Genomic DNA, 27,402 nt, shown 5'->3' with positions numbered 1-27,402 from the left:
TGGGCCTRCTTGGGCCCTGTGGCCTTTGCTTTGCTCTGCGGCACCCAGCACCACTGGGCAGGGRGACCAGCCTTAGAGTGATGCTAAGTGCCTGTGCAAGCTCCCCTGCTTTCCTCTCCACTGCCCCAGGCTGCATGGCACATGAAGGTGCATGGCAGAGCAAGGGGGCTCTTGTAACTGCTAGTRAAAGGAAAAACAGCTGTAGGAAGGATATCCTCCTTGAGCAGGGAGGTGTGCTCCTTGGGAAATGCTCTCTGCAGCTGCAGAGTGCTGCAGGGCCCTGGGATGGGAACTGCAGTTGTGGCATTCTGCCWCTTGCAGAGCTTGCCTTAACAGGACAGCTGTCAGGAGTGGCCAGGATCATGCAGGCTCCACATCACTCTTGGTACTGCCATTCCTGGGGGCCATGATTCTGAGCCTCTCTGCACAAGGCTAGGAGAAGTGCTGAATGCGCTATCGCACAAGCCACAGCCAAGGGAACTGGTTTGCACTCCACACGTTTGGCAGGTGCCAGGCATGCAAGCCACTTGGGGAGTGTAGCAGGGCCCTAGGTACCAGACAAATAGGGCACCACAACCACCATGCATTTCCTCATGGCCAGCAAGCGCTGTTCTGCAACAGCCCTGGCAGGAGCYGACCACATGGGCAGTTGAAGCTGCAGCTCTGCATCTCAAGGAGTGCTTGAGCCATTTTGCCCCTCCATCCAACRCCCTGAAGAAGGCAATGTCAGAACACCCTGCTCTGGGCTCAAGTGTAGGCAGTGCAYGTAGGAAAGGTGCCAGGCTCTGTGCCAGTGTGGCCTCCAGCAGGAGGTCTTTGGGCACCCCTGTCACCACCAGCACTGTCCTTCCTCAGTCTGCTCCTGGGCATTGCCAGCCCTCACTGCCACTCAGACAGAGCGGCAAGTGACCTGCGAAGTCTTGATGTTTTTCTAAAAGCATAGCTAATGTTACTAGCAACACTCCAAAACGGGCTCAGAAATGGTAGCATACAGACATCCTCAGTTCTTTCCAAAGACACCTGAACTTTTGAAGGGTCATGATTTTTCTGACCTTCTCCATTCCCAAGAGGATTTGGGATCTCCCTTAGCAATGAAGTGCATGTTCCCAGGCTGTGTGTGTGTGTGTGTGTGTGTGTGTGTGTGCATGCTGGGGCTTTCAAAACCAAATTAGACAGCATTACAAGTCAGAATAAAACTGACGGCATTTCTGATACCGAGCACGGCAGAGAACTGCAACAGGAGCTTCTGCTCCTTGCAAAATCACCGCTTGGATCTTAAGTTACGAAGACTACTGGATGGAGGCCAGCCCCCGTGCACCCAAGTGTGGGTGCTGATGTGCTGGCACTGCAAGGGCCAGAAAGGAGAGGGCTCTCGCAGCAAGCACCACCAGCTACAGCCACCATCGCTCTGCGCAGCAAGAGCTGGAGCGCGCCGGGCTTCAGGCCGCCCAGCCGCGGCCGCGCCGCCCAGGCCGAGCGCGGTTTGGAGCCTGCGCCCCGCCGTAGTCACAGCCGTTGCCATGGCGACGAGCCCAGCGGCCTTGAGTCTGCGGTGGCGACCGGGAGCTGCCGCGCCGGCCCGAGCCGGGCCGCCGCCCGCCGGGCATGAGGCGGCCGCGGGGCCGCCCGGAGGCGCCTCTGCGGGGAGAAGGTGAGGAGCRGGCGGCGGCGGAGCCGCGGGCAGGGCGCGTCCCGTCCCGTCCCATCCGCAGCGCAGCTCTCTGGGGTCCCTGGGGGCGCCTGGCTGCTCGTCCCGCTGCCTCCGCTGGCCTTTCCCCGGCTAGATACGGCTGGTTATCTGGCTAGAGAACTGTACAAAAACTGTATGGCGTTAAATGACATAACATTAAAAACATCTACTTTRCGAAATAGTTGTGCAGCAGAACTAGAATTCTAGGTTCTTTGTGGGCCCAGAAGCAATAAGCATGTGCAAGGAAGTTTTCAAAAACCTGAGGAGAAAAGTRTCAAATTATTTTATTAATAATGATTTTTCATTACTGATGAGCTAGTTGTCATCTGACCTATTTATGTATATACATATATATATATATGTATGTATGTATGTGTGTGTGTATGAACTATTAGTGAATGTAAGCAGATACTGCTAATTTTTACAAGGATTGGAGTTGGGATTTTATTTCAAACTGCTTGGGTATCAAACTATGCTGACATGCGTAAATGATAATCTTTTGTATTCTTGCCCTCTACTTCTCTATCAGTTGACTCCCCAAAAGATTTTCCAGTCTTTTGCCTGTGACTGATACAGGATAATCGGTGTATTAAGATCTGAATTGTTCTACTTGTCCATTCAGAACAGTGGCACRTTTGCTGTCTTCCATACCTTCGGAATTTTTCTGGTACAGGAAACTTTTATCAAAAATACCATGAGTGAGCTAGAGACCTCCTCCTTTTCTTTCAGTACACTGGTGTACAAGTTAATCAGACTTGTTGAAGTGTTATTTAACATCCTCTTTAATTACTAATGAAACAGTTAGTTTCACACTAATACAGGCTGGGGGCTGGCCAGCTGGAGAGCAGCTTTGCAGAGAAGGAGCGGGGGGTCCTGGTGGACATCAGGYTGACTGTGGGCCAGCAATGCACCTTCGTGACAAGAAAGGCTGGTGGTATCCTGGGCTGCCTTAGGGAGAACATTCTCAGCAGTCCATGGAGGTGGTCTTTCCGCTCCACTCAGCACAGGTGAGGCCACATCTGTAGTAGTGTCCAATTCTCGCAGTGCAAGAAAGGCATGGATTCRCTGGAATGAATCCAGCAAAGGGTCACAAAGATGACTAAGAGACTGGAGTACCTCTCATATGAGGAGAGGCTGATAGGGCTGGGACTGCTTAGCCTGGAGAAGAGAAGACTCAGGGGAATCTTASCAATGTGTATAAATAACTGATGAGAGAGTGTGAAGAGATGGGACCAGACTCTTCTCAGTGGTGCCCAGTGACAGGTCAGGAGGCAATGGACACAAACTGAAACACARGAAATTCCACTGGAACATAAGAAAACACWTTTTCCSTGTGAGGGTGGTTGAACACTGGACCAGGTTGCCTAGAGAGGTTGTGGAGTCTCCWTTCTTGGAGATATGATGGTCTCCATCCTCCATCAAAAGCTAACTGGATAGGGGGCTGGGCAACCTGCTGTAGGTGATTCGGCTTGAGCTTGGGGTGTTGGACCAGATGATCTCCAGGTCCCTTTCAACCTCAACTSTTTTATAATTCTGTGAACTGTGAATTTATGAGCATGGCACAGAGATACCTCAGGTTAGCTTAGGTCCAATAGCGCCTCTTATTGCCAGTTTTGAAATGCAGTCCCTGATCTGCTGCCTGTACTGTACTCCTTAGTTACACTTGAGTTGTACCTGAGTTTTCCATGAAGCAGAGGATCCCAACTCTCTGTTATTGCAGAGAATAGAGGATTGACCGTATTTCTCTCCCAAGGCAGGTTTACTTAAAAGCTCATCCTATCTCAGTTGCAAGCCAGGACAAAATCTAACACCCATTGAAAAAAAGGAGAAATAGCTTCTGAGCTTGTAGTTGTTGTGCAATCAGGAATCATAACCATCAAAAACTTCTCAGGTTATGTTTCGTAACTTATCTTCRCAGTTAAATCTTGCTTTCTTGTGCCAAGAGTCCAGGCACTGTAGGACAGCTGAGTAGTGTAGCTGCTTTCTTCACAGATGTCCTGCACGTGTAGCTTTCTGAATTGTTCTGCTAGAGATAATTTGCTTTATAGTAGTGTTATAGAATAATTCCTGCTTCTTTTCCCCTTTTTTGTCATTAAATTATTAATTTACTTTCTTTAGTTTCTAATCTTTCCACTTCCTTTGCCGCTGACAAARGAGTCTTTGTTTTCTTAGAGGTTGTGTAGCGCTAAGGTTGCAATTTCAGACCATGTTTCACTACATTTTTCTTCTGTTCACTAGCTAAAAGAAAAATACAGCATATGTGAARCAGGTGAAAGCATTTGCTCTGCCATCATCCATAACAGAACACATCCTCCGAACAGAACAGATTGTACTGCATCTCCGGACTGCCACCGAAATATCCCCTGTGCTCTTTTTACTTGCCTTAGGTCTAGATGTGTTAAAAGACTGGCAAAATGACAAGTTTCCCTAACTGAAAATCTRTAGTATTATCATTTTGTGCAAATGGCAGCACTTGCTTTTACAGTGCATGATTGTTCTCCCCTTTTGTTACTATAGATCGTAAATCCCTTTTGCAGAGAAAAGTCTCTCATCAGATGCACTGTCTTGGTTTCTCTAGCTTTCAGTCCTGCTGCTAGGAATATGTCTGGAGGAATAGGGCTCAGTCACAATATTTCTATATCACAKTCCTTTTTGTTCTTGTTTTTTGATTTCTGTAGATGAACATCTGCAAACCTTCTAATAAGACAGCTCCAGAGAATTTGGGTGATGCTGTTCCTGAGGTCCAGGCCCAACGTGCTCGAAGGAATGGCTGGAGCTGGCCTCCACATCCCTTCCAGATTGTCGCCTGGTTGTTGTACCTCTTCTTTGCGCTGGTTGGCTTTGGAATTCTGGTTCCTCTTCTACCCCTCCACTGGCTGCCTGCTGGCTATATTGTATCCTTTGGTCACGAAGAGAACATAACTGTAATAAGGTATCAATAGTGATTTTTTTTTTTTAATTGTTAGGTAGTGTAGAAAGCATAGGAGAAAGCAGTCAAGCCAGAAATTTTTCTGGACTATAACCATAATCTTGATCTTCTCCAGTTTATTAAAAACATTTATTTTGAGATCCTCTTTGTCCATGCACTTTAGGTAGAATACTAACTAGATTCTACTTTTATCCTTCATGACTCCCTACTAGAGTTACTATCTTTGCCTCCAAAGCTCTTACACTGTCTGCTCCTGCCTATGTATCTCCTTTTCCTAATACTATTCTTCTGTGTAAAYGTTTTCTACAGGTGTGCTGAAGGGTTTGAGAATATTCATCCTAAAAAAAATACCTACTGAAACATCCTTGCTGTGATGGGCAGCCACACTTTGCTGTGCTGGCTGGCTGAGTCTTGAAAGGTAGCTTTGTATGCTTATGATTTTATGATGTGATTGCTTGTGATAGCAGGTAAGCTTCTGCCAGAAGCCTTTTCCTGTCCTCTGTGGAAAGATTGTGAATGAAAGACGAGGTGGTGCAGTGTGAACATCRGAGAAGAGGCCTATCATGAGAAAGTCTTAAGCAGCAGTAAAATATGCATGTAATGGAAGTATCATTACTCTAAATACGAGCAGTATCAGAAGAGAATAAAATTAGGTACTGATGCTATCAATGCATCTTGTCTTGGCCCAGCCCATCTGTGTTTTCTGCCTCCTGTCCTCAACACACCTCACTGGAGCTGTGTGCTCTTTATGCTGTTGCAACGGAGAAGCAGAGGGACTAGTGCGTGCTACTCTTCCCACCATCCAGCTGCATTCATCCCATTCCTCACTAAGGCTCTGAGGTGGAGCAGAACTGCTGTGTGTGCAGGGTTTGGGGTTGTGTGAGTCTCCAGAAGGGGCTTTGCCAGAGTATGGGATCTTGGGCTGGGAAGAAATCCTAACTCTCTCAGTGCCATGTTGAACTGTCACSTGCAGCAGGAGGTGAACTTCCTGAAAGCCAGGCCCTAACTTCTGATTAGATTGTCCAGGCAATGGTAAACTGGAAGAGGGAGGGGGTGAATCCTWGCAAAGCTGTTGAAGGGCTAGAATGTGTCAGCACCTGTTTGCTTGGGTCATCTCTCTGATGACATTTTTTCTGGTAAAAATAAAATTGGGCAAGTGGATCAGTGAGAGCTGTGAAGTCTGAGCTTGCTTATGAAATGTCGTATAAAGCTAAGGCAAATTTGTGCATGTACATTTTTGATGTGCATAGCACGCACATCTTTGATGTACATAGGACTTCCTGTTGTGAAAGRCCAAAATAGGAATGAAATTAAATAGTCCCATTAGTGCTTGTTGTTTTTGTTMGGTTCATCTCTGGCAATTCATATGAAGATTATTCCAGATATGCTAGTCTTACTGTATCAAAAACCAAAGGGAAAAATTAACATTGTTCTGTAACTGGAAACAAGAAAATTCTTTGGTAACAGCCTATTTTGCTTTTCATATTTACAGCTTTCTTAGCAGAACCAGATAACCRAGAAATATTGAAGACATAATCCCAGGAAAAGTTCTAAAGATGTGTTAGTTGGATATGAGCTTATATAATTTGTATATTTGATTTAAGTATGTCCATGTAGCCTTTGATATGTTTGYTTTATCATTGGTTTAGTTACATTTGCATGACTTAACTGTTAATAATAYCATTAGCTAACGGCAGGCCTTACATCTATCTTACCAAATTCCTTTGTGTTATCATGGTTCAAACCTCATAAGTATATCTACAGAGTATCTTCATGCCTCAATTTAAACACATTCAACAGAKTAATGGATTACAAAGCTTTCCTATCAGTTAATAAAATACTAATGTTTCTTTTTCTTCAAAGGTGAATCCTATTCTATTACTTCATCAAAACCCCAATTATCTAGATCTCTCAAAGACCTAATTTTTTCCCTAATTACACCGCTGTGATTTCCATAAACCTTAGTATGATCAATAGTGTACACAAATGAGTGCRTAACAAATAAGTTGGAAGATTAATTTTTAGATGCATATTTATTAAATTACAGTATATTGAGAAGCAAACTCCAGAGAACTGTCTTATTCCAGACATGTAAGGCTGCTGCTTAGTATTCCTTTCAAATATTGACAATTCAGAGGTGTGGTCAAAAGTACTCCTAGTTTGTTTTTTTTTTCTCTGACTTATTACTGCAGTTAGAAGTAAGAATCCAAACAAGTAATCTTTAGAGGAAGAATGACAATTCCTGGATACTGTCTTTCAGTAAATTATGTAGACTTCTACTTTATTAGCTCTTGCTGGGAATTCTGACTAAGGAAAAGGAAGCAAGGTGTGATGTGTGTCTTTTCTCTCTCTCTCTCTCTCTCTCTCTCTCTCTCTCTCTTTTTTTTTTTTTTTGGAAGTTTAATCTTATGAGGGGGCATGTGCATAGCCTTAACTGGCTCTTCCTTTCCAAGGATTCTGTATGGACTAAGAGATGTGGACCTGTGCCAACAGTTTGCCCATGGGGTCAGATTCTGGTAAGTAAAGGTAAGTTTTGAAGGAAGCAAATTTCTGTGGGGCAGAGAAGTACATAATAAGGAGGGTTATTTCTGTAGATTTAGTTATGTTTACCCAGAGAATATTTACTGCAGAGAGACAGATGATTTTAATGAAGCTCAGATGAATGTATTGTAGTCAGTTATAAAGTAATTTCTAATGACAAGCCATGTACTTCTCATCTGCATGAGCTTTGTGTACTAAGAGTAAATATATAGACATTAAATGGCTCATACAATCCTTAACTGTGTACTTCAGTGTCCGGGAACRTGTTTTATATACCATTTAGTTGTTCATCTTACTGCAGTCTCCATTGATCCTGCGGATACCAATGTGCGAAAAAAAAACTATCTGGGGCCTCTGGCCACCTTCAATCGTAATCAGCATGCACATGTCATTGAAAATCGTCATTGCCATGTCTGTGATGTAGATGTGTAAGTATCTTTTCTGTTAATCTCTCTTCATCACCATTAAACTATAAGATTGAATCCGAGTCCCTGAAGCTCTTAACTCTACAGTGACATTTAAATTTCACCTTGTGACAGTTAGTTGAGTAGGTGTCCATTGTTGAATGTGGACCTGGTTCTGTGTGGCTGTTTTTTATCACTCTTGTGTTGAGAGGACTGTACTGAATGGCTCTGTTGTTTGAATGTTGTTGCTTGATCTGAGAACAAGATGCAACTTCTTTGTGTATGTGCTTGCATTTGACTAGACACTAGTTTGAAAGCTGGAAAAGTTTGGAGGGCAGACATTAAGATAAAATTTTGCAGAATGGCTAAAGGTTTTCAAAGAATAAGAAACTGGTGATCTCCAAATTAGAAATTACACAGTGCATRGAAAAGGCAAATTTTGCAGTGTTTGTGATTGTGCTCCAAGAGCAGCTGACAGCCTTGGGTGTTTAAGCATTCCTAATATAGTGGATTTTCTCGCTGTTGGCAGGTTCTCTACTGTTTTACRCTTCTGTATTTGTCATACTGGAAAGTTATGGTAACAGGTTAGTGATGCCAGTCTAATACCATCCTTTCTTTTGGCAGGAGTGCCAAGTCAAAGCACTGCGGAACTTGCAACAAGTGTGTGTGCGGCTTTGATCACCACTGTAAATGGCTCAACAACTGTGTGGGGAAGAGGAATTACTGGTAAGGGCCTGGCATTGTAACAGGAAAACAACACTGCTCGAATAATATTCTCTTTCTCCTCCCAGGACTCTCCTGCCTTTCAGTCTAGTCTGTACTCTGTAACATGAAACCACTTTTCTTTCAGATCCCAGCTGAATAAGATCAGTCATGAGGAAACTACATGGAGATACAAACATGACTAAGACATTCAAATAAAGGGAGGGATAAAACTCCTACACTTAGAGTTTTGTAGTCAAACATCTACAAGTAAAATAATCTATTATTTGGTATAATTATTTGGAATTAGGAAAAGCTTATGAGTTGTTCATTGGGCATCCTTAATATTTCTGAAACATGATTATACTGTTCCTGTCTCAGAAATAGCTTGAATCCAGATTGCCTTTCCTGTGAGGCCATGTGGCAGGAGTTAGGGCAGCATATAGGCAACTTTAATCTGTCCTGGRTCTAAGGTAAAGAATAAGGAGGCTGTCACTGATGATTGCTGCTCAGGTTATTTTTCTGCACTAGAACCACAAGGAAAGCATGGAATTGTTACTGCTGGGTGGCATGTTGCACTGCCATGAGATTTTGTACCAGGAGCTCTTTATCTGTCTTACAAATACTGAACTTGACTTCAGTAGCTCCAAGGGGTCACAGTTTAGAACCCCAGGATAACAAATCAGAAATAAGACTGTTATCCAGTATTTATAATAAGTGTAAGAAGATGCCACAGTAATTGGGATAGCTGTCTATATCTATGTCTCCTTACTATTAGAGTTTAGGATTTTGAATGCGTGTGTGTGTGATATTATTGATGTGCTAGATTTGTATTTCGCACTGAAGTCACTGAGACTTATCACCTTTTTGGCAGGCTCTTTTTGAATAGTGTGCTGTCTGCCATTCTGGGCCTTGGTCTTCTGCTGCTTGTAGCTTTCTACGTCTTTGTGGAGTTCTTCATTAATCCCATGATGCTTCGTTCCGACCAGCAGTTTGAAGGTACTAGCAGTGCTTCAGCTGAGCATCTTGTGAATCAGCCAGTGTATCCTGAGGGCCAGCTATATATGGGATTGGAATCTGTGGGCTCTCCTACTGAGGAAGAATGGCCTTCCCTTACTCCTTCTTCAGTGTTATATTTCTACAAGAATAGCTCTGCTTAGCTGGACTGAATGTGTTTCTTTGCAGAGCCTACTAACTGCTCTATAGGCCTTGCATATGCCAGGTTTTGTAGGTCTCAAGGGCATAACTTTGGGTCTATTTTTGAGTTACCAGTATTTCCARCTGTAAAGTTTAGTTAGAGATATTTAATATATGGACAATCTACTTGTTGCCTACTCTTGTTTTCATACTTTTCATACATAGTATGTTTTCCCCTTTAGTTCCCTGGCTTACCTTCTCCTTYGATTTAAGTGCTCATTCTCTAACTGCACTGGCTTCCTTTCCTCATCTGACACAAATTTGTGCCTTGCTACCTCACTTCCTAACTCTTGCTATTTTGGAGTTTTCATTGCAGTGTTATGTTTTTGTTTTACAGTTCTAAAGAACCACACAGACGTCTGGTTTGTGTTTCTTCCTGCAGCTCCTGTTGAGACTCAGGCACCTGCCATTTTGGTCTCAGCTGGGATTTTTATTCTTCTGAGCCTAATGACCCTGTTCCTGCTAGGCCACCTCTTGACCTTTCACATCTATCTTAGTAGGTATTATGTTCCTGTCATTTGCAGCCCATTTTATTCTCTTGTAGCTTCTGCTCATTCTGTGTTCATTTTGTGTTCCCCTGTATCACAAATATCGCAGAATATACACACAAATTTCTTGCATACATGTGACATCACAAAAATATGTCTTGAATATACATACATTGTGCAAGATTATATGGAAGAGGTAAAAATTTTGGATTTAGCATTGTATTTTTGATTTTCCCCAGAGTTCCTGTCTTACTGCAGTTTGTAGAAGTCACATTACATGCTATTTTTGAATTTCTCTAGCCTACACAAATTTCTTTGTTGCCAAGTACAGTTCAGAATCCACTAGGGAGAAAGCACTCTACAAATGCTTGATTTGGGGTGAATCCATTTCCTCTTGTCTGTAAGACCTCAGATAAATGTTCTTATTGTTTGCAAGATTCAAATTAACCCTGTAAATTTCAGTAGATTTTATTTTATTTTATTTTATTTTATTTTGCATCCCAGAGCATGCATTTGGCCTAAGTTTACCAAGTCTCCTGTCTACCTGATCTTTATCTGGGGATAATCACATATGTATCTGCCTGAAGGCCTGTCTAAAGGCCTTTTGTGTCTTTCAAAAGGGTAGGATGAAGCCAGTGAAAAACTTTTTCCCACCTTAGCAGATTTCCCAGGAGCATCTTGAAGTTATGTCAGAAAGTTCTAATAAAGCCAGCACAGCTTCATAGAGATTACCAGCCATCAATGCCAATTCCTTCATTCAGGGCTGAATCATAAAAATCATAGAAAAAGGTAAAATCTAGATAAACYTGGAGTTCCCATGCTGAATGATATTGATAACCATTTCCAGAAGAACTTGTGTAAAGATTGGACAGTTGCTATTAAGTCCTTAAGACTAAGGAGGGGCATCTTGAATTTAAGACTGGATAGAGGAAATAATAAAATTTCCTAACAGGATTGTTCTTGATAATATAATAGTTCGGGACTTTTTGTAAAAAATATATTTAATTATATATAGCCTACAGGAAGCTTATCTGGATCACATTTATCTGGGTTGCAGATAAACTCCAGCTAGTTCTGTATAAAGTCATCTTGGTGCAGTATGACTTACCAGCTCAAGTACCACATGATGTGAGCAAGGTGCACACACTCAKTCTTTGCAACTCTGTACTATCAGTTCGGATCTTATGTGGCTTGTGCTTATCCCAAACTACTACGGTCAGCTATGTCTTACAGACCCCCAGTCCTCAACAACTGCTGTTAACAGGCAGGCTTAGCAGTACACGTGCAAGGTGGGGCCAAAGTTAGGCCTGCGCATTCATGTGCCTGAACAACACTGTCTTGGAACTCAAACCATAASGGATGTCAAGTGAGGCAAACTGGTTAATAACAGCTCAGTTCCAGTGATGGCAGATTCAGATTGGCTTTTGTGAGCTTCTTCACTGTACTTTGATTATATGAGAGATCCTGTTTCTCCTTTACCTTAGGTAACTGTAGACAGTGTAGATCTGATTTTTTAATAGGAGGCCTGTGCTGTAGATAAAGATCTTATTATGGAATATGTACTATATTTGCACAAAATGATTCATGGAATTCAGAGGAAGAAGTTCTCATGAAGGGCTCTTCATTAGATCTCCCATTTGTTGCTCCATCCAGAAGGGAAATTTGTGTTTGGAAGTGCAGGTGGGTATCCAAAAACCATTTTTTGTCAACAAAAATGACTTTTGTCAGTGAAGCCARTGCTGCTTGGCTACCTTACATGAGTTATGATGAAAAAAGATCTTACCTTGCAATTGTCACTGGTGCCAAAATTAGAGAAAAAAGAACATGATGGAAGAGGAATGAGAATGCCAGTAATAGACTATCCTTGGATGGGTTTTTATGTTGTCAGCTGACAGTGATTTGCCACCACAAACCAGGTCAGCACAAACCAGTGCAGTTCCAGAAGCAAAATAGTTACACTTGTGAAGTGTAGCATTTGATGGATGAGTACTCTTCAGTTGGCATTAATGTTATGGTCGACGGAGTCATTGACAGTTGGTTTCCTTTTACAGCCTCTTGGAGCTTAACTTAAATCCAGTCACACTGTGATTTTGCCTGCTTTTTGTAATTGAAAGTTGACTATGCTAGGTTAGTGGTGACGCCCGGAGATTGCAAAGGTCAGTCTAGCACTGCAGAGAGACTAAAAGCATAAAAATGCTGGGGCCGCTCCAGAAAAACTTCCTTTCAATGATGAAGAAAGRATTGTCCAGTTTAGTAGTGAGCTGTACTTAACCCTGCCTTTGTGTGCAACAGCCACAAGAGGGTGCTCCCTCCTTGGAATAAGGATTCTCTTGCACAACTGCAACCTGCAAGTGTTATCCCAATTTTACTTTGTTTTTTTGTTTTGTTTTCTTTTATTTCAGAGTATTTTTTGTTTCCTCTTTCAGAATATTTTTTGATCCAAATTTAGTTTTCTTTTGGATCCAATTTTAAATATTTATGACTTACAGCGAAACGACATTTAATTATTATTAACATTTATTACATTAAAGTTTGTTACCCCATTGAATTTGGTTCCAGCTGTGATCAGTGCTGTGCAGAAGTGTGGAGGGTATGTCCTTGTTTAAAAGGAGTGATGCTGTCATACTGAGGCCAATTATCATTACAGCTGGATTCAAATGGACAAAATATGTCTGTTTTAAATTCATCTTTTTTCACACGTGTAATTTTCAGTAGTCTCTTCTGAATGTTTCTAGGTAGGCAGTGTTGAAATGAATTGCCTAGCCCCTTTTGGGGCCTTTTTGTATTGCTAGCAATACAAGTTATCGATTAAAACATAATTATAGTTCGTGGGCATTCTTTTCATGAACCTGATTTTCATATTTAAAATTACAGGAAGCAAATAGCACCTCTGTGAGTGGAATTGCCCTTAAGTTTCAYGTGAAAAATAGCTTAGAAAGGTACAGCTATGAAAGTTTTAGAAYCTTGCTTTGTTACAAGCACAGTGAAATGGTCAGAATTACTTTACTGTTCTTAATTGCTCCCCGCTATCACTCAAAAGGAAGTAGGTTGTTCTCAAAATAGTAGGTCCAGGTGTACAAAATTACCAGTCTTGACTGAGATTCAATTCAGTCAGTGAAGCGTAGCACTTCAGAAGTCTGGAGGGAGGGGACTGGTACTCAGATACCAAAAAAACATTTAATAGGGAATATAGGAAAGGGTATGTGGTTCTTCACAAGCTATGATTATATGTTCCAGTGTTATCTAGCCAGATAAATGCAGTATTTTTTAGCTAAGTTACCCCATTAAAATATTTTTAAAATGACACTCGTAAGTACTCAGAAACTAAAGAATTCTAAACTGAAGATGGTATACAGCCTTTACTTATGAAGCAATATTCTGTTTCTTGAGTAAAGCATACAGAAACAATTCTAGGGGGATTTACTAGCACTGTACTGCTCCTGTCAAGTGCATCCCCTAATCACTTAGCTACAAACTCACACTCCTTTTTATGCTGTATCTTCCTGGCCAAATGGATCTTGAATTATTTTTTGTTCATAAAAAAGAAAGTCTAACAGGAGGAGCACCTTCAGCTCTGCTCTCCCTCACTTTCCTGCAAAGTGGTCCTGTGTTTAGGGCATGGTTTTGAGAGGTAAGATATTACAGATTTGAAAGTTTTCAAGCAGAACAAGGATTTTAGTCTGTTTCTCTCATATCCTAGGCATCTGCTTTAATCCTATGCCGCTGGATTAAGGGAGACCAGCCAGGCTGCACATTAAAAAAAATGCAGCAACAATTTTTGTATTTTTTGCTCTAAAAATACTGATCAGGTTCATTAGGGGAGGAATGTCTGAGTTTCGGATCCTCATAATGTTTTAGGTCTCATGAAGAACCAGGCTGCTCAGAAATGTCAATRTAGACCTGCTTTTGGTCATGCGTGAAAGCAGATGTGTTTGAATGTGGGAGACTTTAAGAATATAAACTCAGTCACATATAAACTTTGGCTGTCTTTAGGATTTGGCAGCAGCACAGACAGGCATTTGATACTCACTGTTTTGAACATAGATGCTTTTGTCTTYTTTATGGGACAAAATGACATGCTGGAACTTTTTGATTTTCCCTAGACTAGAAGACTGCAGTTAGTTTCCAAGACTGCAGTCTAAAGTTAGCACTAGACATTTTTTGACAACTCTCTGAGCTTTCTGTGTGCTACGGATTTTTAACATACTGGATATAAGTAATGGGTTTGCTTCTCTCGGGTATATGCTGCAAAAATTGCTATAGTGTAGAAGAATATACCAAAAATGTGGGACTTTAAAAGAATAGGGTGACTATGAGGAAGTGTTGTGATGAAAACAGTAAGGGATATAGTTAGATATACAGTACAAAGGTATTTTTGTCTTAGAGTATCTGTCTCTTCATGTTTATAGTTACTATTTAACTGCATATAGTTATTTGAACTGCTCTTGAGAAGTAAATGTAATTGGTGAGTGGTGTTYCATGCACTGACATCTTTCTTCCTTTCTCCCCAGTGTGGAACAAATTGACTACATATGAGTACATTCTGCAGCAGCGTCCACACCAAGAGACAAAAGAGGTAGACARACAACTGGAATCTTATCCCTCCCAAGTGAGACCCAATCAGGTACTTGTTGTCTTCTCAATCAATTTCTCAAAAAAACAGCCTCACTTGTCTACTGTGTCAAGTGTGCTCCAAAWTTTAGAGGCAGCTAGGATAAGACTTTTCTGAAATACTTTGGTGGAGTTGAGTAGGACGTGAGAGAGTCTAAGCCTGTAGCCTGAAGAACAGTCTAGGCATAAGCAAGCACTGCTTTCAAAAGAGTCAATCCCACCCACTCTCTGTCTCAGCTGCTTATTTTGGGCCCTGCACTATCTATTCCCTTCTGCCAGCGCAGCTGTTTGTTACAGTCATGCAGTGCACAGGGTGGGGGAATCTCATCTGGGTAAGCATAAAAAAGATAGTTGAGCTAGTGTATATATGGGCTAGCTCCCTGCTGTTTGGTTCACTAAGCAGTCACATAAATGTTTGTGTCACCATRAGAGCAGATGACTGGAGAGTGGGAGGGGTCCTGTCACCGTGAAGGACAGGTTCRTCCGTTCTAGTGGAGGTGTCACATTTTGCTGGCTTGTGTGAGTGGTCTCATGACTGAGAGTGAGACATGTTCCAAGATGACAGAAATTGGCTGTTAATCATTGAGCAGCTGATATCAGATTGCTTTACCAACTTGAAAAAGAAAAGTGGAAAAATTACGCTCAGGAAGGATCTGGATAACCTTGCTTTTTCTTTGAACTGAGCTCTACAGAAGTGATAAGTGTCTGTGTAATTACTGTGATGTTGATCAGTATCTCTGYAAAAGAGGTCTACAAGCTCTTTTATCCATCACACTGTGCAGTGGCATGTATTCTATTAACTGAGATATTTGGTGTAACTTACTTTGCTGAAAGGCAACTCCATCCTTGGGGATTCTCAGAATTTGACTGTTCTCATTGTACTGACCTTGAATGGGAGATTGGACTAGGGACCTCCAGAAGTTCCCTCCAATCTAAATTATTCTGTGATTCTGTGATCCCTTGTAACTCCATCTAGCTCTATAGTTGCCTATTATACAACCAGTTTTATATCTCATAAGAAATTAATTCTCTCTTGTATGTAGAAATACATTACTCCTGATTTGGAATTTCTCATTCTCTCTGGACTCAAGGGCTTTTCTCTGTCAGAAGAAAGTGGAAAATGAGTGAATTCTCTTTTTGTATAGTATGGAGAGCTCAGCTTTTCATATACATTTTTTTACCACCTTGGAAAAGTTGAACTTTCAGTTTGAGCAGAGGTTTCCATAACAGCAAGCATGTTTGACACTTTGCCTTCTAGAGCCTTGCTTACTATGAAAATTGAAATCATAATAAAGCTCTAATCATTTTCTTGTTRCTGAATGTTGATTGATACTGAAAACATACCTGAACTGAGCTGAACTCTGTGTCACAGAATCACAGAATGGGTAAGGTTGGAAGGGACCTCTGGAGATCATCTAGTCCAACCTCCCTACTCAAGCAGGGTCACCTAGAGCATGTTAGACAGGGTTGCATCCAGATGAGTTTTGAATATCTCCAGAGAAGGAGACTCCACAACCTCTCTGGGCAACCTGTTCCAGTGCTCTGTCACTCTCATAGTAAAGAAATTCCTCCTCATCTTCAGGCGGAACTTCCTGTAGTYCAGTTTTTGCCCATTGCCTCTTGTCCTTCCTGTATATGTTGTATATGTTGTACATACATACAACACTGTATGTACATACATTTGAGATGAGACTGTTCAATGATGTTCTCCTGTGAGCACCGATGCTTGTGTAGATCTGTATCAATACGGTTAATTTGAAGCAGCAAAGCTAGAAGAAGCAGGGTGAGAAGGAGTTCTGTATTTCAGGACTACAGTTAATACCTTGGGGAACAATAAATACTGGAAGATGCCCAGTAACATTGTTAACAAAAATGTTACACCAGATTTTTCTTGTTTCTAACATAGCAACCAGAGGTAAACACAAACAAATAGATYGGAGTAGGAGTACAGCAAGTGACTTGCCTTTTGAGAATTAAGTTCTGTTGACTACAGCCTTTTTTAGCTTAAGCATAAAAATCCTTTGTAATTGATCCAAGATCTGGCAAGCATAAAATGGAAATCATTTTGTTCCCACCTTTGTCTTAATTATTCATTGATTTTAGGGAATAAGAAGAAACATGCATTTTCCCTTTAATACGTATATTTGAGCCGTGTTCAAGCCTGGGTGTTGGTTTTGGTTGAAGGTTTACACATTTTTCTGTTAAATCTTCATCCACATTCAGATTGAAGGATTCTTAAGTACTTGTAAAGATCCTTCTCAGAACATCCACAAAGTAAAAGTACTAAGTTTGCACCGTTAAGTGGTTCAGATATCACAAAAATGCAAAAAAAAAAAAAAAAAAAAAAAAAAAAAAAAAATAGAAACACAGTCTTTGCCTCTTTAGTGATAGCCAAAGCAGCATGTGCAAGTAAGAGTTTTTCTGCAGAGAGTTACATAACAATCCAAAGAAATATAAACTGAATCAAAAAAGATGCTTTAATGCATAGCTGCATTGGCACAAGGAAGCTGGCTTTCAGAGTGAAGACCTGCTGGGAAACATCATACATATGTTAAACTGATAGGCATTTTAATACATTTTAAAAAATAAAAGGGCATTCACTGCGAGTTATTTATCTAATCTCTTGAAAAAAAAAATCCAAATTTACTGAAAATTGTGTGGATAATCAAGAAAAAGATYTGAAAGTAATACTGTGTAAAATAACCTTGAAAATAACATAATACCAAATATGTGGCAGAGACCTCTACAGACAATGCTGGAACATAATCCCTTAGAAACTGGCTTCCCTCTTGCTATTTGAATAAGCATAATAAAGCATATCCACCAAAGTGGAGTCTGTTTTGAACTAAACTCATGGGTTAGTCAGCAGYTGTATACTTTTGTAGTTACTTTTGTCTCTAGAAAGACATTGCCGTATAGACTCTGATTTGGGGACGTACAGTGAGGTGTACTTATAGGATGATATCCTAAAGAGTATATCATTGCATTACTCTGTACCAAAGGCTAGAAATTCTAATCAATAGCTATCTTTGCAATAATATTTATTTTATGATACTATTTCTTTATATTATGGATATCCTTACTGTAAGAGTTGGGTTTCCTGGTCATATTGTTATTGATTTGCTTTGGACACTAATTCAGGTTGATGAGGTTTGATTTTAAATGCTAAACAGATTTTAGTCTGCTTCCTTTCGTGGAAGCTGAGGAGGCCTGGGACTGTGCACAAGAGCTCTTTAAGCGTAGCTTTTCCAATACTGAGAGAGCACTGTATTTTATACTTACCATTTTATTTCTGCTAGCTAGACCTTGCTTTTATGTGACTACTTTGCTTATGAGTATTTTACAGGGCTGAAATGGACAAAATGCATTTTAAAAAGCTCTTTTATTTCCTTTTTGGAAAAAGTTGTTCATGAAACTCTCAAGAGGTATCATGTATTAATCTCCTGTGATCTGCCAGGCCTGAGGTCATGTTTGTAGACACTGAGTCCTGAGAGTTTTCACTAACTGTGCACCGTAATGGCCACAGTCCTAGGAGGATATCTCCTGCTGYGGCTCCTTTCAAGCACAATGTAATTTCCTCTGAAAAGACCTACATGTCTCCCAGTATATAATTGCAGCAATACAAGACTCTGTCTGGTCTCCTTCATTTGTGATGCCATGTGCATGAGGCTTGAATGTAAGTACTAAGAATTYGGTCTCCAAGGAGCTTAGGCAAACATTTACACACACTTCATTTTCAGTCAGTGATGAGCAATGACTAGACCTGAGTTACACGTTACATTTGAAGAGCATGCAGTAAATTTGTGAGGATTATTAATCCTGCTCTCAGGTAAACCCTACTTATAACAGTGAACCCAAAACTGCATACTTCTTAAATCTGAAATCTTGGAAAGTTCTTATTTTTAAAACTGCTAAACCAATTTTCTTCAAATCTGATGTGAATACTTACAAATTGTTGCAAATTGCTTTTCCTCTTTTTCTTTTTACCTATTTGCATGACCACTGAAGCATGAGTGTGTTACAAAAAATTAATGTGCCAGGAGTCTTTCCAGTTTGGCAGTTCTCTTATCAACAATTAAATGAATAAAGTGACTCCAGACATTCATGCCAAGGTTTTCCAGAGTAGCTAGTAATTTTGGAAATTTCTCTTCCAGTGTGTAAAGAAGACCAACAAAAGTTGATCAGATGAGAGTGTGCTGTCTCTGACACTGGCCAATAGTGGATGCTAAGAGAGTRCAGAAACAGAATATACATATGGTCCCCATAACGCTCTGCCAACCTTTAGCAATAGTATCTTGGGGCGTCTGGAACACGGACCTTCTAATGGCTTTGTACGTGCAGGTTTCTCCCACAATCTTTCATATTTTTTTTTCTTGAATCCGTTTTTTAGTATCTGCAACATCCTTTGGCAGTGAGTGCTACAGTTTAGTTACATGCTGGGTCAGAAAATACAGCCTTCCTTTTGTTTGTTTCGAGCAGCATACTTCCTGACTGTTTTATGTGATGATACCTAAATGTTGTAGTAGAGAGACAGTAAACAGTGGAAATGTTGTAATAGAGAGACAGTAAACAGTGGTTGCTCATTTGCTTTCTTTATACCACTCCTATCTGTCCTGAGGTTTTTCCTCTCCTGGCTGAAAAGCCTTGCCCCATTAGCTGTTTCTTGTATAGGAACTGTTCCATGCATTTGATAGTCATATCAGTCTTCTCTAAACCTTTATACAGTTCTTCTGTGGGAGAAGAGACTGGAACTGTATGGAGTATTCACTATCCAGGCTGTCTATGAATTTATTCAGTGGCATGAAACTATTTTCTGCTTGTGTTTTTTATGTCTTTCCTTCTCATTCCTATCATCTGAAATGATTTCTTGGCTGCAGCTGACTGTGAACTCCATGAATTCTTTTCTAGTTCAGAGACCATTGCTTTTTATATAAAGTTTAAACTACTTTTCCTGTGTTCATTACTTTATATTTAGCAATATTGATTTTCATCTGCCATTTTATCACCTCATAATTCAATATAAGAATCTTCTGCAAGTCTTTTGAAGTTGGCTTTCRTTTTTATTCCCTTACATAAGGGAGTATCATCAGCAGACTTCATCTCACTGTTCAGGACTTTTCTACATTGTTTATGAATTTGTTGAACTGCAGAGGCCCTGGGTCCCTCAGGAACCTGTTTGTGTGATGTCCAACTTTGACTTCATTTTCTCAAGCTTGCTGATCAGGCTTTTCTAAAGAATAGGTCTCCCTGAGTTTAAGTTTATCAGCTAAAGTCGCTAACTGCATTTTAAAATCTTCCCTCTTTTTACCAGAAAAGTTTTTACCACATTTTTTTTACCAAAAAAATCTACCTCAAAATGTGTGTGTGTCTTTATAGTCACTGTGCACTAAATATTTAGAGGAGACTGTCTTGCTAATTATTCAAGTTTAAGAGCAGCTAGAAGAAGTATAGTGAACCAGCATGCCTGTGTCAAGGTTCCTTGGAGCATGGTTTATCCTTTTGGACAGCTGGCCTTCGTAAATGGCATCATTTGGTACTCTGACCATCTCTGAGCATACTGCTTTTGAGGGAGAAATGGAAGCCCTTTTCTGTAATGTAGACACTTGGATTTAGGAGGCTTACTCATCAAGCCTTCTCACATATTTACAAAGGTATATAATTTTAAAATTCAAGGCAGCATTACTTTGAATTCATCTATACCTAAGTAAAACGAGCAAGATGAAGCATTCTTGTCTGAAAAAAACAGCATGATATTATCAACTATACAAGATTCACACAAGAAACAGAAATTACTTTACTTTTTTCCTGTACATTGTGTGCTTTCTTTTTGTCACCTCAGTTTTGAATGAAAAAGGTTTTTGCATTTAATAATTATTATTACTGAACTGTATGACTATTGAAGCCTTTAACTGAGATTTTGAGTATGGTCCCGAGAAATATTAAGTTGATCTCCMTAACTCTGCTGTGATGTGATTATAAGTTGAGTCATATGAAATACTGACTGGACTGAATGAATGAGTCAGGGACCTCCAATTTTCTCAGTCTTGTTTTTCCATCTTGTTAGGCAGCAGTTTGCTGAGTTTCAGCTGTGCTTCTTTTAAGTGCAGACAATCCTTGGTGTGCGGCTGAGAAAGGGGGAAGAAAGCATCTCTGTTAATGCAGATCTATTTCCTCCACTGTGTATCCATATTGTTCTGAAAATGTTAATTCTTCTCTTTTCCAGGAAGCAGACTTTTTTTCGGGTAACGCTGGCTATACAGACCCTGATATTCAAGTGGAGGACTCCCCAGCCATAACTTCAGGGAAAGAGTGAGTAAAGTTACAGATAGCAGGCCCCCAGCAACATGTATGCTGAGTAGGAAGTCATCACCAAAGTCATTGATGGCTCCTGAGACAAAAATACTTAGGAGGGTTAGGAGCTCCATGTTTTGACCAGGGTATGCTCAAGTCTCTGAGTTTCAGGAGGGTAAATGTTTGCAGAAGTGCTCACCTCCCTTCCTCTGTRAAAATATCTTTCCTGGAAAACTCTAGACTGTTTTGTTTTAAACTTAGTCTGAGGTTGCCTCAAATAGAGCTGGGAGCTGCATTTAAACTTGTATCAAAGCATATACAGTGCAACTTAAAAGCAATATGGTAGGTTTTGTCATAGATGCACCCTTGAGCCTGCTTTGTGAGCAAAAAGGGAAAAGTGAAAGCCTTTTAAGTTTGTGATTAGACTTAGAGAGCTTCTGGGTAGGAAGTGACAGTGAATGGTTATCTGAGATTGCCTTAGAATTAAACAGAAAACCCAACTATTGCAGTTTTGAGAGCTTGTACATCTAGGTTGCCTCTRCAAGGCATGTCTGTGGAAGTGTAGCATTTGATTACATCCTTAACAATTCATAGTTTTTTGCAACAGGTCTAAATTAAAGTTGAAGTCTACCATGATATTTAATTAATTTAGCATCCAGATCCTCATATTAGAATACTGTTCATATACAGCTAAAAACATAAGAAGATATAAGGAAAGTTCAGCTAAAATTTACCCTAGACCTGCATTTTTCTGCTACTATGCCTCAGTTCAATAGCTAGTGACATGACCTGCTCATGTCCTAGCAAGCTTTTGCATCAGAAAATAATGACCTTAAACTGTTTCTGTTTCCCTTAGATTTTTTTTTCTTGAATAGATTATTTTTGTCCCTTAAAGGTTGTGACCCTTTTGGACTGTTTCCCTGGAAAAAAGTCTRCTATAGAAAACACTGCCTTAGAAGCCCTTTTTTCGTTTGAGGAAAGAAATCAGTCTCAAAAACATCTTCAGGTTGAGTTCATGCTTATTTTATTTTATACACCTCCATCTGTTTATCTCTTCTTAAGGCATAAGGTTTATCTATCAAAATCAATAGTTCAACTTCATGTGGAAACCAGGTGACATCACAGAGTGCTGCTAATACAGTGTGCTGGTAAGAGCCACTGCTTCACAAAAAAAAAAGGTGTCTTCTCTTATCAGCTTAATTTTTTGGGTGGATTTGTGCAATAATTTCCACATTGAGCTCGTTATAATTATACAGTTTTAGGGAGTCAAGAGACGTGAACTACAGCAACATTTACAGCAGATGAACTTTCCTTTAGGAAAGCACTCATGCTAAAAAAAGCATCCTTGTCCTTAATTAAGCCTTGCCTATTAACTCCTGGCCCTGGGGAGGGGAGAGGAAACCCTTCAGAGTTTGTGCGCAGTTGTGCAAGAAGATTTACACTGCAGTCTTGCTGGAAATGCCATGCAAAGCAAGAGAGGCTTCAGTCAGCCTGACTGAAGCTAGGTATGTACAAAGAGAATGGGCATTAGAGTTAAGTAGTTTTTAGGGAAGCGTCTTGTATATCTGCCATCTATTTTAGCTTTTCAAAGCTCTGTGCRCACAGTGATGAAGCAGATCCTGAGCAGAGCTCCTCTCCTGACTTCCCATCTCTTCAATCTGCAATCCCTTCTCAGGTAAGTGGGAGATTTGCTGCATTCCATAACTTCTAATGCTGCCAATTCATGCAGTTGCATAGGTGCACACTCACGGTAGTACAGTCTGTTTGGGTTAACCTCCTTCATACACATGCCCTTCCATTCCTCAGAATATGTGTGCAGATATGGCTATCCCCTGCAGTCACTGCATCCAAGAGAAACTCTCCTGTCTTAGCTCACACCTATCATYGGATGCATTCTGTAGTTCCTTCATAAGCTCACAGCTTAGCCATAATGCATGCAGCCTGTGCAATATCTTCCTGTTCCAATGCAGTTCAATGAATGCATCAATACTACTTTATTGACAAAGTATGTTTCTGTAGAGCAAAGCTGAGCAGCGTATACATTCAAATTTGGAGACTAGGGTCTTTCCTTGTCCAGGGGAAGACAGTGTGTGTGGATACAAAGCCCTAGTCTATAAAGCAGCTGTCAAGCTTTCTGCTTTTTTGGGGTTCCTGTCCACATTTTGTTCCCCTTATCCACCATCAAATGGAAGGTTACCTAATGCTTGTTTTTGAAAATAAGAGCAGTTAAAAGAGATAGCAATTAAAAAAACCTGAATGCCTCTTCTCTGTGCTAATGAAATGACTTCCCTTTTCCTGGACTCCTTGCTTTCACAGCAACAAAAAAAAAGAAAAAAGAAGAAGATGTACAAAGCTCCTTCCTCAGCAATGGACAGCAGAGCTAAAACACACACCAGACCTCGGCCCTCTTTTCCAGATGCCCAGTCAGGTGAGAGTGCACCAGTCAGTTCCTCTGTTCTGTAACTTTTCCAGTTAGCTGGAATTTGGAGGAATAAATAGAAAGATTTTTTTTTTTTTGAATAGAGAGGAGAAAGAAGTGAAGAACACAAGTTTTTGTTGAGAGGTCTAAGAAATATCATGGATTTCACTTTGGAAGCATATGTGTTGTAAAGAGCTAATGGGGTGTGTGATGCTACCTTCTCTGTATTATTTACTAGCAATTGAAGCTTTAAAGGAGGTGGTAAAGAAACAAGAGCTGCCAGCAGAAACTGGTGCTAGAGTGAACAGAGGAGTATACAAGGAAGAAGGGACAGAGCAGTCACAGGAGAACTAACTGACAGGAAGCAAATGAAGGGAGAGACAAGGGAGCAACAGAGCAGGTATAGAGGGGGCAAAAGAAAAAGGAAAGGAAACGAAATTAAAAGCAAAGCAGAGATCATAAGGAACGTGTAAAGAGCAAAATATTTACGAACCTAAAATCAGTTGAAATGGTTACTTTTTGGTACTCTTAGTCCTAGAATAGCTGAGGAGAAGGGCTGTTCTTACTCTTGAGAGTTTGATCAAGATGTTACTGTAGCAGCACAATTAAACAATAATGCTATTTGTTCCATATTCCTGGGGAGGATGTTGTGGTAAAATATTATTGTGATGAGGTCTAGTTTTACCAAGGATTGCTTTCATTTTTTAAGGAAAAATAAGTCCGAAGAACGAGAAGGAAAACTAAATCTTCAAAAACAGTATTAGGCTACTTAAGCAACTGTATCAGAAACACAGAAGGCAGGAGTTTCCAGACTCAGTAAAAAGAAGGAAGCAAAATGCTAAACTAGTACAGTTCTATAACCAGGAGCTGGATAAAAATGAAGGAATTACAATCCTGGCAAAATTGGGAGAAATAAATATAAGATTCAGGAGGTAAAATGTAAGATGAAAATTAAAGTAGACCTTGAAGAACTCAGGAACAAATAGCCAACTACCTGATCCARAACACATTTGAGTATTTTTCTAAAAGAAAACACTCATTTTAGCCAAAATTTTAAACAGAAAAGGTGGGAGACCCATGTGGTTCTTGACATCTACTTGAATTGCAAAAAGGAAACTCCATGGAGCAGGTTATGCTGCTGTAACTGTTATTTTCCATAATATTACTGTAATCCTCGCTGTGCAGCAGTTCATCTGTGCAAATGAGTTGATAGCTAGGCCGGTTGTCTGGACTGCCTTTCTGGTTACTGGCAGACAGAAATTGAAAGTGTCATGAAAACCCAGCACTGTGAGGAAGTTAACTTGCCTAACAAGGGAAAATGAGTGGGTACACTGCTGAATGCAGAATTCTCTACATTTTCATATCTAATTTTCCATAAATATGAATGATTTCCTTTAACACTACTGGCTCAGCCAAATCAAAGTTCCTGGGCTTGTTGATACCTGTGCAGGGCGAGGGAAGTCTCTCTCTCTCTCTCTGCTGATGCTTTCTTTTCAATTTCTTTCCATCCTCAGAGTTCCTGGCCACAACTGCTGCCCCCTCATCTTCCCAAAGCCATCACCTCTTAGTGCCAGCTTTTCCCATGAGAGCTGCTTTTTCCCCAGGAAGCATCGGCCCCATCCGAGCAGCGGGACCCCCTGCTGACTATCACTCAGAGTCTGCCGAGTCCATGGATGAGATTCCTGTGGCGCAGACCCGCCTTGGGAGCACAGCCCTTCACAGACCTTGCAAGAATAGCTCAAGCAGTTCTCAACGCTCTCCCTTGTCCACGGGCAATCCCAGACGTGACAAGGAGAAGAATCTATATTCTGGGCACAAGGTAAAAACAAAAAGCTGGCAGCAAGACAGCAGCACAGAACAAGACCTAGAACTTGTCTCTAAAATCCCTGCTGTGTTTGTAAGTAAGAGCAGTGGAGAACCTCATGTCTCTCAGCCCCAGCCTAGTGAGAGTACGTCTGAGCCACACTACAGAAAATGCACCACCAAGCTGTACATGGGCAGACAAAATTCATGCTTAAAGGACATAAGGACAAACACCACAGCAGCCTAGTAATCAGCCTTCCAAAGCCATAACCTTGTAGAACAAGGAAAGAGGTTCTTATTCTATGTGTGTGTTGCTTTTCAAAGATCTTGACTCCAGTGACTCATTTTATTCCCTGGAGTCAGCAGAGTCCGTTTACTTGATACAGTCCCCCTTCCAGCGGACCCAGCTGAGAGACAGGAAAAACCCTGCTGCATCATTTTTTCTAGCTACTGCCTGCTCCTATGCCAGGAGTGCCCCTGAACCCAGTTCCACTCTCCTTGTTAAGAGGGAACAGACTCCCTGATAGGGATTTGCCCAGGGCTGTCATGATGATGGACTGAAATGTAACTACTCTGTAGAGTGCTGAGGGACTGATCCCTAAACTCTGTGCTTGCCATCACACTGCAGCAAAACATTTGGTGCTGCCTGACTAAAGGCAATGGGCATCAGCATGGCAAACCCGAGATGGGTGTCTTGGCATGTTGCTAAAGAAAAGTGCTTCCTGAGTAAAAGGCTGCACTCTCTTGGCCCTCTGGAAACTAATACAGCAGTAAATTTCATAGAGACTTGTGGGGAGAAACAAAACTACATCTCTGCTGTTCTGTGGCACCCTTAAAACCAAATTTCATATCTACCTGCACCTAGTCTTTGGATCAGGCTGGGAGCACTTGAGCAGATGGTCAGGTAGTAACCTCAGAATTTCTCTGTCCCTATACCACTTTCCACTGTGCACTCTCAAGCACTTTTGCCAAATCCACCAGCATGAACTCTGTAAGGCAGCATAGTTTGTACATGACTGCACTTTCCCACCAGCCTGCTGTGCCCCACCATGCAACTTCCTTATCAGAAAATCTGGAATGAAGCAGATCCAGTAATCTTTCCATTTCCTTGGCTGTCAGATCAGCAATGGTTCACAGCCAAGCTTGGAGTCTGTACTGGCAGAAAAATCCTGCATGAGACACTGGGGCACATAACCAGTGTCTAGAATGACAGCACTCTCTCTTCATGGTGACAAGCAGCACTACAGAGCCTACGCTTTCACTGTCTTCTTGGCTTCCACAGGCAGCGTGCCCTGCTCCAAATTCCTGGCTGAGCCCTGAGGCCATGGCTGCCAGGAAACTCAGATCTGCCTAGCAACCAGCTACATCAGAGCCCAGGATGCTAGCTAATCACACATCTCGATGGGCCTTGCCACCAGCATGTATGTGTCTGGCACAATTTGTCATTTGGCAGCTATTGAGCCTGCATAGCTTGTGCCTCCCTGGCATGGCTATCACCTGACCAGCAGCAGCTGGCTTGGTGCCAGTGCTGCACACAGCTAGTGTGTGTAAACACCTAGATGCACCAGCAGAGAAGAGCAAACAGAAAAGAAGTTTTAATTACTCTACTAAATGTTTTCCCTGATGCATGGACACGGTTGATTCAGTCTACCCCTTCCGCCATACTATCATGCTTGTAGGTAGGGAAGGACAAGAAAAAACATGGTCCTAAGAGACTCATGCTAAGCTTTTGCACCCCTTGCCTAAGCATGGAGTAGCTCAATCCATGAGCATCCATCAGAAAAGGTTCAGAGCAGGCCAGGATATCTGGGGAAAACTGTCCTCTGGGAACAGTCAGCATAAGACTGACAGGCTTGACCTCCAGCTCTGGTGTGCCCACTTCCCAGCTTTGCCATTGCCCATCATCCTGCTGCTTACACTGGCTCCTACATTACTCAGAGGTCTGTGCAAAGCCCACTTTGCTTGAAGCTCCCAAATACTTGGCTGTATCCTTTCAGAGCAGGATGGCATTTGGGCTAGCATTATTTTAGCACAGAATGGGCTTTTGGCCCAGAGTTTCTTCTGGAGAGTTCACTTCAGCAGAGAGACGCACAAGAGCATCTGTCTTATGTTGCAAACCTCTGTGCACTCTGGAAACCATGCCAGGAGTTGGGTCAGCTCCCTCAGGAACCCCCCTCAGCACTATCACTTGACCCAAAACGTGAACCTGTGAATGCTCATGTAGTGGTTATTTCAAGGTAGCCCTTGCCTTCAAGGGGAAGACAAAATGCTACTGCTGGAAACACTTTTTTTCTTTTCTTTTCTTTCTTTTTCTTTTTTTTTCTTTT

The 27,402-nt window shown here is 41.2% G+C and overlaps 1 protein-coding gene across 1 annotated transcript; it reads left to right on the top strand.

The window, feature by feature from the left end:
* Positions 1–1,528: 1,528 nt before the first annotated feature.
* ZDHHC1 (zDHHC palmitoyltransferase 1) lies at positions 1,529–27,346 on the top strand. Its single transcript, XM_085314535.1, has 11 exons — positions 1,529–1,651; positions 4,369–4,584; positions 7,413–7,588; positions 8,189–8,290; positions 9,141–9,265; positions 9,801–9,959; positions 14,463–14,575; positions 20,786–20,871; positions 22,435–22,528; positions 23,170–23,281; positions 24,787–27,346. The coding sequence occupies exons 2-11, from the start codon at positions 4,369–4,371 to the stop codon at positions 25,320–25,322; spliced, it is 1,719 nt and encodes a 572-aa protein (XP_085170661.1). The 5' UTR covers positions 1,529–1,651; the 3' UTR covers positions 25,323–27,346.
* The last annotated feature ends 56 nt before the right edge of the window (positions 27,347–27,402 follow it).

Source organism: Rhea americana, unplaced genomic scaffold (genome assembly GCF_003343005.1).
Source record: "Rhea americana isolate MKP2758 unplaced genomic scaffold, rheAme1 scaffold_406, whole genome shotgun sequence".
NCBI classification, from domain to species: domain Eukaryota; kingdom Metazoa; phylum Chordata; class Aves; order Rheiformes; family Rheidae; genus Rhea; species Rhea americana.
The sequence above is the reverse complement of the archived record's forward strand: the minus strand, read 5'-3'. Positions and strand labels throughout refer to the sequence as shown.